At 31.5% G+C, this 16084-nt stretch overlaps 2 protein-coding genes across 3 annotated transcripts; one reads left to right on the top strand and one right to left on the bottom strand.

Moving 5' to 3' along the window:
* Positions 1 to 279: 279 nt before the first annotated feature.
* LOC107647606 (WAT1-related protein At3g28050-like) lies at positions 280 to 5008 on the bottom strand. Of its 2 annotated transcripts, none has more exons than XM_088489276.1 (8): positions 4908 to 5008; positions 3106 to 3396; positions 2964 to 3029; positions 2730 to 2843; positions 1406 to 1649; positions 1162 to 1320; positions 918 to 1069; positions 280 to 837 (listed from the first exon to the last, which is right to left on the bottom strand). In XM_088489276.1, exons 2-8 carry the CDS (start codon positions 3291 to 3293, stop codon positions 663 to 665), a joined length of 1098 nt encoding a protein of 365 aa, XP_088345402.1. In that variant the 5' UTR covers positions 3294 to 3396; positions 4908 to 5008; the 3' UTR covers positions 280 to 662. The 2 variants fall into 2 exon arrangements, with proteins under 2 accessions (XP_088345402.1, XP_088345401.1); XM_088489275.1 differs by having other exon boundaries at positions 3106 to 3314.
* An 8082-nt stretch (positions 5009 to 13090) lies between these two features.
* On the top strand, positions 13091 to 14785 carry LOC148562952 (uncharacterized). Its single transcript, XM_088491081.1, has 5 exons — positions 13091 to 13411; positions 13604 to 13886; positions 13971 to 14326; positions 14397 to 14502; positions 14616 to 14785. The coding sequence occupies exons 1-5, from the start codon at positions 13091 to 13093 to the stop codon at positions 14783 to 14785; spliced, it is 1236 nt and encodes a 411-aa protein (XP_088347207.1).
* The last annotated feature ends 1299 nt before the right edge of the window (positions 14786 to 16084 follow it).

Below are 16084 nucleotides of genomic sequence, written 5' to 3'. Positions count from 1 at the left end.
CTATGGGGCTGGGACTTGTTCCCATCCCCAGTCTCTGTTTTTCAAAACTCTCCGTCCTTATTACTATTCGCCTATTCGGTTGGGAAAAGAAAAACTTTCGATTCGCTTGTTAACTACACTCAATACAAATTCATGCCATACATAAGATACAAAATTTTATTGTGGCATCCATTAAAAAAGAAAAACACAATGTTGCTCTTACTCTTTTTTTTTTTTTGTATCTCTGCACTCTTTCATTCTGTATCAGAGTAGGCACCATTGGTTATTACTGATTTTCAATTTCTTTTTTTGGTTTATTTAGCAATATTTGCTGACTTAATACAAATTAAGCTGCACAGAAGCTTTTGGAAACCTATCATGGAAAATATGTTACAACAAACACACAAGCTTGCTTTCTTTTCATATCTTCAGAATACACGTTCATATTACTCCCACCTGCTGATAGAATGCTTTCTCTTTAGAAATTTTGGTTTATGTTCCTTGCTTTGTGGTGTAAGTACACTACTCTCATTCAATTGAACTGTTCCTGATGGGATTTTTTATCCTTATATGCTTCTATATTTGTTCTTTCTGATTCTATCTTCCATCTACTCCGTTTCTTTTCTGGCTTCTCTTTTGGGATATTTTTCATTGCTTAGAGCTTTGAAGAGTAGTTTGGTCAGTTATATAAGTGAATGTTTTTCTTCAGATAAATCACTTTTATAGCTTTGCAAGAGAGGAACATTGTTCTCTGTAGTTGGTAACACCGGGTTTGAGATGTTTTCATCCACCTCTTCTGCTGCCTTACCCCACATTACTGTGTAAAATCCAATTGATATTATTGTTGCTCCAATTAGACTGCAAAGTGGAGAAACAATTTAGTGGCATTTGCAGATGTATACATGTAACCGAGTTTATCCGAAAAGCCAAACACATACCTTCCAAGGTGAAGAGAATCACCAAGAAACATGACTCCCATGGCTACAGCTATGACAATCGAGAGTGGCTTGAACATTGCGACGTAGACAGGTCCCTTTATGCGTAATACCCATGTGTGGACAGCATTGTTCAAGAACGATCCGAAAATTCCCTAAACATATGAAATGCATCACCAAATTTTTTTTTCAGATAAATAGCATACACTATACCATAAAGTTCTGTTCTACTTTGTGTGTATCTTACAGAGCAGAGGACAGATGCCAATGCTGTATCTACTCCTATTTTCCAAGCATCTGGATTTGTCTCTGTAAAAATGGCAACAATTGCGGCCATGATGCTTACGCATAAATTGTAATAGAAGACAACAGTTAGTTCAGCAGGGTACACCTTCATGATTTGCACCTGTAAAATATATTTAGTCCAAAATTAGATAAACTATTAGAATTAGCCCCTCTGAAACTTTCTATAGCAGCCGGGAAATTCGTACTTGTACAATGTACCACATAGGAACCAATATATACTCAGCCATCAGTAGAAGGCCGCCGATGGCCCAACTTTGATCCACAGAACTGAGATTGTTAATTGGAGGTTGAATTGAGAACGAAGGCGCATGAATAATGATGATCGGTGGTCCTTTGTAAAGAGTTACAACGAATGCTCCTGATATTGATACTATGGTGCCCAAGACTTTAGCTTGGCTGCTTGAACTTTTCAGAGCCACTTTTTCCATCCTTAAAACATTCAACAGAAAACATGGTGTACAAAGTCAGCATAACAATATGAATCATAAAGAAATCATCCATCTGAGTAGTTTAAACTTTAAACTTAGTCATTAACTATTCTTCAGTAAGGATATTGAACTAATGAATGGGGTGACAGGATCATCAGCTTTTCGGAAAATGAAATTCATTTATTGCATTAATTCAAATAAACCGTTTACATGCAGAAGAGGTGGTTTAAGTAGTATATGCAGTTAACAACTTGTAGCAGAAAACAAATTACTCTGAACAGCAATGTAAGTTGAAGCTAAATAAATACTCCAAGCTGGCTCACACCAAGTTAAACATACGATTTATACTTCTCCAAAATCGGAAACAAAATTTTCTTAGTAGTAATTACATTAATTCTTTGAATAACTGTAGAACTTCAGAGGATCGCTTTGAAAGGTTCTGTCATGAATTTGGTTATAAGAAGCCAGCAAGATCTAATAAACTGTCAAAATAAAGACAAAATTTAAAAATAATAATTATATATAAAGAGATTGTTAAGTGAAGTTGGCACAGTGGTAGGGGCACACTACGATCCCTCTAAGGAAAACTTAAGGGTGCATTTGGTATGCATTTCTATTCTCTGTTTTTATTTTGACTATTTTCTGTTTTCAAAATTTTGTAGAAAAAAATAATAAAAATAATAAAATTTTATTTTCTATTTTCACATATTGTTTTCTGTTTTTTCTTCAGAAAATTCTGAAAATAAAAACAAAAAGGCAAACCAAACACATTCTACTAATCAAGATACCAAGAGTTAGAAGAGCATGTTTATTTGTAAGGTTTATCAATTCACTCTTTTGTTTTTTCAACAAAAAATGTCATTGTAACTTACAAAAAATTATGTTTCGATTAAAAACTGCCAAAAATGGGAAGTTATTACTACTTGGGAAATCTAGGAATCAAAGTTGGACACAAAAAAGTAGTTAACCAAACGTAAAAGAAAAACACGTTAACCAAAACTAATGATTGAGAAGTCCTTAACCATTGAAAATGCAAGACAGCGAGATTCTTTTGCTATTCATATCAATGGAGGTAAGGAACCTGAAAGCGATGGCGAGCAAGAAGGTAAAAGCCGGCACCAAATTGCTGATCGCCGAAGAAAGAGTTGGCGAACTGAAACTGATTCCTGTGTACCCCATTATCTGAGATGAGCATCTTCAATTTTCAACAATCCATCAGTAACCAAAAACAAATAAAGCAAAGACCAAAAGAAGTAACAGAAGAAATCCAAGATCCACCAAATTAAAAATAAATATTGTTACAATTTGCATGTACCCGATGAGGCCAAGAAAAGCAATTTTAGTTGCAACTGGCAAAGTAAGAGGAGGAAGCACTCTTGATCTGCAAAACAGAGAAAGTAACACAATATAACATATTTTTGTTTGCAAATGAAATGATTGTAAAAGTCAATAATAACCTTGAGGAGATGAAGGGAGCAGGAAGAAGCAGAATAGCAGCAACCGCATAAGCATAAACAACAAAGACATGGTAGCTCATGCCTTTCATGGTAGCTGCTTTGAACAGAGTGTTCAATCCAACATTCACGCATTCCATGCTCACCATGGCACCCAAAGGAACCAAATCATTCAACAACTTTCTCGCCATCTTCCTCTTCCTCTCAAAAAACTAACATGCAAATGCAATATTGCGAGACTCAAGTTCAAGTTCGGTAGTGAGGGAGGAAAAGGCTTCTGCCAAATGATGACAACTCGACCATTTTTTTTCTTTTTATTTTTTTAAAATATTATGTATATATTTGTATATATATTATTTAATTTATTTTTAATATATATTTTATACAAATAATTAATTTGGTAAACCTAGATTATTTTTGTTAAATGAAAATTTTAGATATGTGGACAAAATTTTTAGGCAGAGAGAGTAGCAGAGTAGAGTGTTGCTATGAAAATAGTCATTTTGGTTTCGTGGCATCACTTTCAAGATAAAGAAGCTTTGATCATTTGGCGTATTTGTGTGTGAGAGTGACTTTGGTTATAATGGGTGACGTAGAACACAAGCAGAAATATTAAATTGTTGGAAGATAAGAAATGTGATGTGAAACGGATCTTCCTTGCAATAATTTAGGTGGATATGGTTTGCTGGTCTTCACTACTTCATACTATACTAATAATCAACTTGTGTGCGATCCACAAGACAACTTTACTTTAATTTTAGTAATTAAAATTTAAAATATTTGGCTAAAAAATTTTTGAAAATTAATTTAAAATATTACTCTTTAATTTTTGTATCATGCTACTTTAGACCAATTGCCGTTTTGTCAAACTGTATAGTGTATACGACCGTATACAGAGGAAGCACGCACTTTTCTTTTCTTTTTTTTGTTTATTACTTATGATTAATCTTTTATTTAATTTATTTTTTTAATAAAATTATAATTTATATTATAAAAAAATTATACTAAAAATAGTATACGAAAATTACAATTATAAAAAAAATACTAAAAATAATTAAAAAATTAAATATTTACTTTAATAGTGATTAAAACAAATGTAAAAATTCTTGATAATGTTTTTTATATAGAATTTTTTTAATATTTTTAGTATTTTTTTTAATATGCTATAATTTATTATTATTATTATTATTATTATTATTATTATTATTATTATTATTATTATTATTTACGGTTAATTTTTTGTTTAATTTATTTTACTTAATGAAATCAATAAATCATATTATAAAAAAATAATAAACAAACATTACAATTATAAAAGTGTATAATACCAAATAAACAGTTAACAAAAAATAAAAATAATAAATAATAAAAAAGAGCTCATATAAATAGAAATAATAAGAATTTCATAAATAATACAATAACATATATAAAGAATAAAGTTGATAAAAAGTAAATAAATATTTAATATTGATGGTTAAAAATCGTTTAATGAAACGAAGAAACTAAGAATCGTTACTTTTTTATAAACGTTTGCGCTCATAGATAAAAAAATTAGTCAAATCAAAAATTAAAATTTTTAAAAAATTAAAAAAAAAATTTCTTCTATGCATTTGTCAAACACATTTTTTTCCTTACGGTTAATTTCAAATAACAGGAAAGATGCTGCCAACTTTATAAAGCACTTCAATTTGCTCAATAACAAGGAAAGATGTTAACACAGTCATTATCAAATGAGTGCATAAATTCCAAATTTGTCATTTCTTTTGTTTCATAATTGATACAATAAATCATTAAAGAAACCTTACTGCCTGACAAGGAGTTTTCATCTTGAAACAATTTATCTTCTTTTGCTTGTCCTCAAATAACAGAATAAAACCCAGTAGATACTATCACGGTTCCAACAACACTGAAGTTAAGAGAAAAAGATTATTAAGCAACAATAGAAAAATAAAATTAACTAATTAAGTATATAGTGTGAGTTGATCAGAAATTAAATAGTTTTAATTGATAGATAATATACCTTTTAAGATACAAAGTTTCACTAAGGAATATGATATTCATAGTAGTAGCGATGGTAATTGAGAGAAGCTTGAACATTCACACATATACAGGGCCTTTTCGGTTGAACATTCACACTTATACGGGATCTTTTCGGTAGAGACACCACAGTGTTCAACAACGTGCTGCACAGTGTCTGCAACACGTGTATATTATGCTTTTTATAGGATTTTTTTTAAATTGCGAAATATGTTATTTTTTGTATTTTGGATAAGTTCGCCGCACCTCTGAATTTTTAGTTTTATATGAAGTTCGCTTTATTCCATGGCGGACTTTGAGTTAAATCCACAAAGAGAAATTAAACATTGAAAAAGATACTATAAATAGAGAATACAATAAGTATTACTTTCGACAAAAATGACGGTTATTATTATCGTCTCTACAAGAGTACACAAGAGTACACAGGACACAAGAATAAGAATCTAGTTTGGTTTAATTTGAATAAAAAGAAAAGTTCGAAAAATTAAATACAATAAGCATAGTTTCTTTAATATCGCTGACGATTATATCACCTCCAAGAGTACACGAATACACAAAAGTATATAAATAAGTCGTTTCTAACTCGAAAATGTAGGAATTTGAAATTCGACCAAGATGTTGCGAACTTTATATGAATTTTATAAAGTTTGTTGGGTACGGCGAACTTGTCCCCACAGATAAAAAAAAAGAGAAAGTCTATGAAACAGCACTTTTATTAAAATACGACGAGCACTTGACCAGCAAAAAAATGAGTAATTTTATGTTATTGGATTAAATCTCACACCATTAAAAACATCAATGATAATTTTTTATGACTACACATCACAAAATTTGCTGACCTTAACACTCTTCATAAAAAACGTTGGATTTCATAATATAAGGTTTGATTAATTTTTTTTAAAAAAATAAAGGTTTTTTTTATTTTATAATAGAAAAAATAGGACAAAAAACAAAAATAAGTCAAGGGAGAAAATAATTTACGTGAATCAGCCAAAACGAAAACTGCTTCATAAATCCACCAATGCACATTTATATGTAGTTCGAACCAGCTAAATTTGATCTCCATTTCTACATAATTCGAACCAGATGGGTTGGAATTATACACAAACACACGCACACACTAATTCGAACCAGCTTAGTTTGAATTACACACAGTAATTCATAGTATAATTCGAATTATGTTGTTAAAAAATTAATTTATTAAAAATTTATTAAAAAATTAATAATCTAAAAATTAAAAAAATATATATTTTATTTCATACGTTAAAAAAAAGCTAACAAAATATTTAATTACGAGACTTCTTTAAAATATTAATGAGCTATCAATTTGAATTTCATACAATACTTTTTTGTCCATTTTTAATAGCTCATGAATATTTTTTAATAAAATTTTTTAAATTATACTACAAAAAATATTTTATTCTATGCAAAATAATTTAAAAAAATGGCTTAAAAAATGTTAGGAGTACTATAAAAATTTGTAATGTTCTAATAACTTAGGTAAATACATGCATGTACTCAAATTTTAAATAAAATATTTTACATAGTCAATAATAATTTAGAAATGAAAGAAAATATTTTATTCCATACAAAATAATTAAAAAATATATTTTATTCTATACAAAATAATTTTAAAAAATGGCTTAAAAGATGTTATGAGTACTATTAAAAGTTTGTAATATTCTAGTGATTTAGGTAAATATATGATAAAAATATTTTTTCTTTAATTTCTAAATTATTAGTGACTATGTAGAGTATTTCTTTAATGTCCTAAGTCATTAGGACGTTACAAATTTTTATAGTACTTCTAACATTTTTTAAGCCATTTTTTAAATTATTTTGCATAGAATAAAATATTTTTTTGTGGTATAATTTAAATAAATTTATTAAAAAATATTCATGAGCTATCAAGAATGGGTAGAAGAGTATTGTATAGAATTCGAATTGCTCACCATATAATTTGAATCAGAGTGATTCGAACTTCTCCATGCGTAATTCGAATCATGTAATATCTCACCATATAATTTAAATAATTTTATTAAAAAATTATCATGAATATTTTTTAATAAATTTATTTAAATTATATCACAAAAAAATTATTTAATTCTATGCAAAATAATTTAAAAAATGGCTTAAAAAATGTTAGAAATACTATAAAAATTTGTAATGTCCTAATGACTTAGGACATTAAAGAAATACTCCACATAGTCACTAATAATTTAGAAATTAAAGAAAAATATTTTTATCATGTATTTACCTAAATCACTAGAATATTACAAACTTTTATAGTACTCATAACATCTTTTAAGCCATTTTTTAAAATTATTTTGTATAGAATAAAATATATTTTTTAATTATTTTGTATGGAATAAAATATTTTCTGTCATTTCTAAATTATTATTGATTATGTAGAATATTTTATTTAAAATGTGAGTACATACATGTATTTACTTAAGTTATTAGAACATTACAAAGTTTTATAGTACTCCTAACATTTTTTAAGCCTTTTTTTTAAATTATTTTGCATAGGATAAAATATTTTTTGTAGTATAATTTAATAAAATTTATTAAAAAAAATTATTAAAAAATATTCATGAGCTATTAAAAATGGACAGAAAAATATTGTATGGAATTAATAGCTCATTAATATTTTAAAGAAGTCTCGTAATTAAATATTTTGTTAGATTTTCTTTAACGTATGAAATAAAATATATATTTTTTAATTTTTAAATTATTAATTTTTTTAATAAACTTTTTAATAAAATTTTTTTAATAAATTATTAATTTTTTAACAGCATAATTCGAATTATACCATGAATTACTTTGTGTAATTTGAACCAAGCTGGTTCGAATTAGTGTGTACGTGTGTTTGTGTATAATTCGAACCAAGTTGGTTCGAATTAGTGTGTGCGATGTTTGTGTATAATTCGAACCCATGTAAAAATGGAGTTCAAATTTAGTTGGTTCGAACTACATATAAACGTGTATCGATGAATTCATAAAGTAGTTTTCGTTTTGGCTGATTCGCGTAAAATTTTACTCCTCTTGACTTATTACCCTGATTTGCCCGAAAAAATACCTCTGTTTCTAACTCTTTTCTATAACATTATTCTACAAAAATGCTAAAAAAATATTATTTATACATTAAATAATTAATCATTAAAATTAATTATTATATATTTATGTACAAATATGTTGTTTAGTTTATTTTTTAAAATATATTTTATATTTTAATATATATTTTATACTAATAACTAATTTTAATAACTAATTTTAATATACATATAATATAATCATTATACCAATGCTAAATAAGCGTTTGTTATTATATTAATTTTGTACTAATATATAAAATAGTATTTTGTTACAAAGATACAAATATATTATTATTCTGTTCCAATAGATAATTTCTTTTATGTTTTCTATACTTTTTAAATAGGAATAGAAACTCTAAGTAGGGTTTGTTTCTTTTGTTTTTTTTTTAAATTTTATAAAGAACAAAAAACGAGGTAAATATAGAAAATAAAATTGTATTACTTTTATTATTTTTTTTTGGTTTTCTTCTGTTCTTTACAAAATTTAAATAACAGACAATACTAAAAAAAAATAAAGGTACAAATCAAATATATCCTAAATTTTTATATTTTTATTTTCAGAAATAAAATCTAAACTCAACGTAAAAAAATCAATTTTAAAAAAATAACTCCAAGACATGTGATAAAGAAGAAATAAATTATTAAGAGACCGAATGAATCAAATAAATATAGAGCGTGTTTGGTTTGTGTTTTTATTTTTTATTTTTATTTTTAATATTTTTTATTTTTTAAATTTTATAAAAAAATAAAAATAAAAAATAAAATTTTATTATTTTTACTATTTTTTTTATAAAATTCAAAAAATAAAAAATACTAAATATAAAAATAAAAAATAAAACGCAAACCAAGTGTACTATACAATTTTATTTCCATCTCGTTATCCGAAGATATTTTGATTCCCAAAATTTGTGTCTCATATATGTGTCACATGAGTAACAAAATGATATCTTAAGAGAATTACTACCGAGTATATAATAGCCACCAATGTTATATCAGGTTTTAGTCTCCAAGCACTCAAATTCCTTTCCGCTAGATAACTGGGGCAGCAACCATAGTCCCAAACAAGTTGAATAAGAATACAACAATCCACTTTGCTTGATACAATTTTATTGCGAGGAGTGCTAGGGAGGTAGCAATTTTTATGATTTGTAGCCATTAAATAGTTATTAATGATAATTTTAATGGTGTAAGATTAGTGTGAGATTTTATCCAATAACTCACTTTTTTTATTGATTACATGCTGGTCACAATTTAAAAAAATTACTAATTTTTTCTTTCATGACATGGGTCTGTTCATAAATGCTGTCCACAATTCAACCTTGCTTTCTTAGAATTCTTAATCATACATACAATTTAGGATAAAATATAATTTACTCTTCTAATATGTTTTCTTATACGAAAATAATATCTAATAACATTTTAAATTGTACAATTTGACGCTCAAATGCTATCAAAATAGTGGAAGAAAAGAGTTTAATTTCTACTAAATTACTTTCCAAAATTATTTTTCAATTAAGGAAGAATTATAAACCCTAAAACACATCATGTAAAAAAATATTAGAGAATAAATATTATCATTCCTAAATTCTTTTTTTCTTTATATATAATTCCAAAAAATTATGTGTGGAGTGGCATTATAAATGAGTGACATTTTTATTTTTTTTAAAATTAATATAAATATGTCTTGTTTTGATATGATGTTATATTATATCATAATGATGTCAAATTACACCATTTAAAATGTTTGGAAATAAATTATTTAGTGAATTACCAGCATAATGTAGCAAATGGACACTAGAATATAGGCTAGTGCTAGTAGGAATCCACCCCAAATCCAAGCCATTGTGAAGAACCAATAAGTAGCGAATTCATTGAGGGGGGTGATGACGGAGAAGCATCATTCAAGACTTTTGGTCCTTTTGTAGAAAATAACTATGAATGCACCTGCTATTGATATAACTGAACCCAAAATTTTTGCCTGAGTGCTTGAACTCCTTATTAGAGTTATCTTTTCCATCCTTCAAAATTCAAACAAATTAAAGAAGCACAAAGATATCACAGTAAAGTGAACTCAAAGGGATGATCCTAATAAAAGTCACATTTAGCAAATGATCCTCTTACTATATATATATATTGACATCAAGGTCCTTTTCTAGTAGTCAATTCAGGCATATGTTAATATGAACATAAACATTTTTGTAGAAATTCTCTATCGCTAAAATTGGTATCCTAAACTCATCAAATCACACTTATCACAGAGTATAGAAAATTATTTTTTAATTAATTAATTTTATTATAAATTCAAAACCGATAAATTCTTAAGAATAATCAGTTGACTAAGTAATATCCCTAGTCTATAAGAAATCTTTTATATATAAAGAAGAATACCAAAATAAACTCGAGGATTTTTATTTAAGTTTAATTATTTTGTTGGTCTTTATAATTTTATCAAATTTTTAATTAGGTTATTATACTTTTTTTTTCTTTCAATTAGATCTTTATACTGCTTTTAATTTTTAATTACCTCTTTTTTAATGTAAAAAATGTTAGATTTAATTGAATATTTTTTCATAAATTAAAGGTATTCATAATTAAAAATCTAACTAGAACTTTGATCGCATGTATTTTGAGAGAAATATAATATTCGGTTAATTTTAACATTTTTTTGTATAAAAAGACATGATTACAAAATAAAAAACAGTGTAGAGACCAATTAAAAAGTAAAAAATTCAGAGACCTAATTAAAAATTTGGTAAAATTATAAAGACCAATAAAATAATTAAATATTTTATTTAATTAATATATTTATTTTCGGGGTATATATAAAATTAACTCAACGTTATACTCGCTTATTATCTCTTGCTAAATAGGAAGCATCTCTGGTGATAATTAAGGTACTGTTGAATGAGAAGCAGCAAACCTGAAAAGAACAGCAAGTATGAATATAAACGCTGGAAGGAGGTTGCCAACAGCGGCTAATTTTTTTGGATATGAACCAAGGGTTGGTGTAACGCTCGTTTATGGCGCTGAGAGGTGTTTAACTAGTGTGTGATGGCGGTTAGCTAACGGAGGAAAATCGGACGGTTCGATTTCATGCAGGGGGTGAGGGGCACAAATCGGACTGTCCGATTTGTGCGTGGCGAAGTTGCATGCATGCAAATCGGACCATACGATTTGTAGCATGCGTAGGATTTTTTTTTTTTGCCCAAGGAAATCGGACCTACCGATTTGAGGGCTGATTTCAGAAAAACTCCAGCTAACCCAAATCGGACCCAGCAATTTCTGGGTTTAAAAAAATTTTTGGGCGGGCTTTCTACTAATCGGACCGTCCGATTAGTTAGTTCTAAAAATTTCGAATGGCCATACATGCGGTCGGATGGTCCGATTTGAGTGTGATATATATATATATAGATGTACCCACCAATCTGAGCAGCTCATTTCATTCCTCCTCTTCGGTGCTACAATTCTCTAAACCTCTTCTCTGCAAATCTCTTCTTCTTTATTTTTAGATCTCTTCTTCTCTATTATCATGGATGATAGAGTAAGATTAAAAGTGTATTATCATGGCCATATTTTATTACAAACATCAGAAGGAGTGAAATTTGTGTGTGATAATCCGTTAGATACTATTATTCCATTCAAACTGTCATTTGAAGAATTAAAAGGGGTCATTTGTGAGAGGATGGAGTCTCAAATATCTAGGAGAGTGTCGTGTATTCTATACAGATATCCTATATCTGTCTTTGGTGGGTTCGTGCAATTTCAAACGAAATACGTGACCGACGAAGCGAGCATGCAAGAAATGTTTTCAGTGTATCTTGAAAGTCGGTCGCGAATGACGTTTATCGAACTGTATATCGAGTTCGAGCAATCTGCAGCGGACCGAGATATTGAATTGGAAGATTACAACAGTGATAGTGAAGAAGAGTTCGAAAGTAACTACGAGGTCGTTGATCCCGGTGTAGACGAAGATCAAACTGACGAGGCTATGGTGGCAGATGTGGCGGATGTGGCAAATGCACTAGCAAATCAGCAGCCATTTGTGGAGCCGAGTTTCATGCGGTCGTTGGATTTGGAGGCCATGCATGCACCGGAGTTTCCTCAATATGTAAATGCAGGTGCGCCGTTAATTTAAATTAAGATTTGTGATAGTATGATTTGTGTGCCATTTGGGCCCGACTGGCTGGTTTGACTGGACTGGTCCGGTTCAACTGGACTAGTCAGTTTGACCGGACCGACTTGGTCGACCAAAATGACTGGTTTGACCGGACCGGTCATATAGAACGGACCGGCCGGTCTGACCGAGCAGGGCATTAGGATGGGACTTGATGGTTTGACCGGACCAATCGGTTCAACTGACAGACCAGTTCGACCGAACCGGTTGGTTCGTCCGACAAACTGGTAATCCGAATCTTAGACCGGTCCGGTCTCATGGTGAGACCGCAGAAGGCAACGAAAATTGTTGAATTGTTAGTAAAATTTTTTTACTATGCTTTATTTTTTAATTACATAAGACCGGGTAGATCAGTTAAACCAGTGATCTGACCGGTTCGATCACCGGTTTGGTTTTGAGAAGTATGGTTTCCATTGTTCTGTGCTTATTAGTTTATTACATTATTAGTTCTGACAAGTCTAAAATTTGTGATGTTGTTGCCGCAGAGCTTCCCCTTATGTCGGATGGTGAATTTACTGTGGGAATGGAATTCAGTTCTAGGGAGGCAGTGATTAAGGCGATGAAAGATTATACAATCCGCAGAGGTGTAGATTATCGGGTGCATGAGTCAGAACCGACGACATTCTATGCTAAATGCACCCAGTATGGTGCATGATGTGATTGGCTAATTAGGGTGAGCAAAATGTCCAGAAAGTTCTGTTGGGAGATAAGGAGGTACAATGGTAGTCACACCTGTACTAGGGCCACCATTTCTCAAGATCATTCGAAGCTGGATTCCAACACAATTGCAGAAGCAATAAAGCCATTGGTAAAAGCTGACCCGTCTATTAGGGAAAAATCAGTGATTGCGGAAGTACAGTCAAAGTTTAACTACACCATTAGTTATCGCAAAGCATGGTTGGCAAAACAGAAGGCAGTGGAGTCAATTTTCGGAGGGTGGGAAGCTTCGTACGAAGCCTTGCCGATATGGTTTGAGGCCATGTGTCACAAGGAGCCATCCGCAGTTGTTCATTTTGAAACAATGCCTGCGTACTAGGGAGATGACTTGGTTCCTAATATTCGTGTGCTACACCGAGTCTTCTGGAGTTATTACCCTTGTATTAGAGCCTTCAGACATTGCAAGCCAATAGTGCAGGTAGACGGAACTCATTTGTATGGAAAATACAAAGGTTGTTTGTTGGTTGCAGTCTCATAGGACGGCAACAACAACATCGTGTCGATTGCATTTGCGATAGTTGAGGGAGAGACATATGAGGCTTGGCACTTTTTTCTGAGTAACTTGCGACAGCATGTTGTGACACGTGACGGTGTGGGTCTTATCTCTGATCGACAAGATTCCATTAGGTCTGTTATTGCTCATTGTCACGGAGCTTGGTCTCCTCCCAGAGCATTCCACATGTTTTGCATTAGACACATAGAGTCCAACTTTCTGAGGAAATTCAAGGCTCCGTATCTGCAGAAGCTTATCGTCAACATCGGTATGATAGTTACGATTACATTTATTCCTGAACTCAGTTATTATGATGAACGTTTTTTATGGTGGGTCCTTTTTTATATGACAGGTTACTCGCAAACAGTTCGCGAGTACGAGATGCATTATCAGCGTTTACGTGAGCGGGGTGAGGCTTATACCAACTGGTTGGATCGAATTCCGCGTGAGCAATACGCTTTAGCATTTGATGGGGGATATCGATGGGGTCATATGACAACCAATCTAGTAGAATGCATCAACTCGGTACTGAAAGGGGCTCGCAATCTTCCAGTCACTGCACTTGTTAAGGCAACATTTTACAAGCTTAATGAATTGTTCACCCGAAAAAGGGCCGAGACTGAGGCTCGAATTAATGCAGGACATGTGTTCTCTGAGCTTGTAACCTCCAAACTACATGCAAATCAGCGGGCAGCAGGAAACATCCAAGTGAGTTGCTTTGACCGACAGAATGAGGTATTCGAAGTGCGTGAGTGTCCGAGTGGTGTGGAGTATGCAGTGGACCTCCGTCAACAACGGTGTGACTGTGGTGAGTTCTAAGTTGACCGGCTTCCGTGTCGACATGTGTTTGCTTGTTGTGCAAACCAACGTCTTGATTGGCAATTGTATGTACATGATGTCTACAAGATGGACCAGGTTCGATGAGTGTACAGGGCTAGGTTTAGGCCACTTGGGAATCCAACAACATGGCCTGTTTATCATGGACCTCGATTCGTAGGTAATCCATTCCTTAGACGGGTATCCAAAGGTCGGCCAAGGATGACCCGTTTCTTGAATGAGATGGACACTCGGATGTTGCGTGGTCCTAGGCGATGTAAGCAATGCGGGGCCGAGGGCCACAGCCGTAGTAGATGTCGTCAACGTGGTGGTCCAAGCAATCCGCAGTAGATGGACGCTCGATTTAGTGTATGACTTTGAATATTTTATATATTGTATGACTTTCGTATGTGACGTTATTGTATGACGTGATTAACAATTCCAATTCAAGACATAATTCCTTCTTTTAAATAAATCAATCTCAAAATATATCATGTTTAAAACCAAATCTTTTTAAATATTTACTTCAAACGAAACTTTCAATTTTATAAAATTTCGGCAGCATCTCCTCTAAAACTCGGACTTTGCCACCCTATTCGGGTCCCATCCAAATATTTCTCACACCTGTTCTCAACCATTTCCAAATCTCAAACATTCTAGAAAATTGAACCAGTTCCATGAATAAGTCCAATACAGTCTACATAAGTAAGTCCAACATGCTACATAAATAAGTCCAAGACATGATACATAAATAAGTCCAACACATGCTAGATAAATAAGTCCACGACAAGATACATAAGTAAGTCTAACATCATTTTCTCATCGCCCATTTTACATCTTTGACTAATTTCTTGCATTTCTTTGCAACCTTCTTAAAAGCGGATGGGGTATACCGACTAGCGCTCCGCCCCTATGAAAACATTCAACAAACAACTAAGTCAACAATCAACTAATTAAATCAACTAATTCAACAATCAACTAATTAAATCAACTAAGTCAATAATCAACTAATTAAATCAACTAATCGACTCAAATAATCAATAACTAACTAATTCAACAAACAACTAATTGAATAATCAACTCGATTAATCAATAATGAAGTCAAATAATCAATGACCAACTAATTAAATCAACTAATCAACTCAAATAATCAATAACCAACTAATTCAATAAACAACTAATTCAATAATTCAATAATGAAGTCAAATAATCAATGACCAACAAATCGTTTTACCTGCAGTAGGCGCTGAACCATCATCTGGACCATCACCCCCATCATCATCATCCTCACCATCCGCCTCATCCTCATCGTCGTCCTCATCTTCATCGTCATCGTCATCCTCATCTGCAACCTCATCCCCATCTGGATGGTCAACCAGAAAGTCATCATTGTCCTCATCAACTGGCTGATAGCTCTCTAGAATTAGATTCATCGGAACACGATGATCAAATCCGCTCTGTATGATACCCCTCGTGGCATCATCACTCATACTAGAGTCAACAGAAACTCTACCTCCGGAAGTACCAGAAGAGGTGAGCTGTCGAGGTCTTGTATCCAATGACAATCTACCTGGAGCAATCCCACTCGGTCGGGCCATCTGGTCGGTGAGAATGTCTCTATAAGCTGGATATGGGTAACCTAGCACAGGA

This window comes from Arachis ipaensis, chromosome B6, assembly GCF_059453495.1.
Source record: "Arachis ipaensis isolate K30076 ecotype BB chromosome B6, ASM5945349v1, whole genome shotgun sequence".
In the NCBI taxonomy this organism is placed as follows: domain Eukaryota; kingdom Viridiplantae; phylum Streptophyta; class Magnoliopsida; order Fabales; family Fabaceae; genus Arachis; species Arachis ipaensis.
The sequence above is the reverse complement of the archived record's forward strand: the minus strand, read 5'-3'. Positions and strand labels throughout refer to the sequence as shown.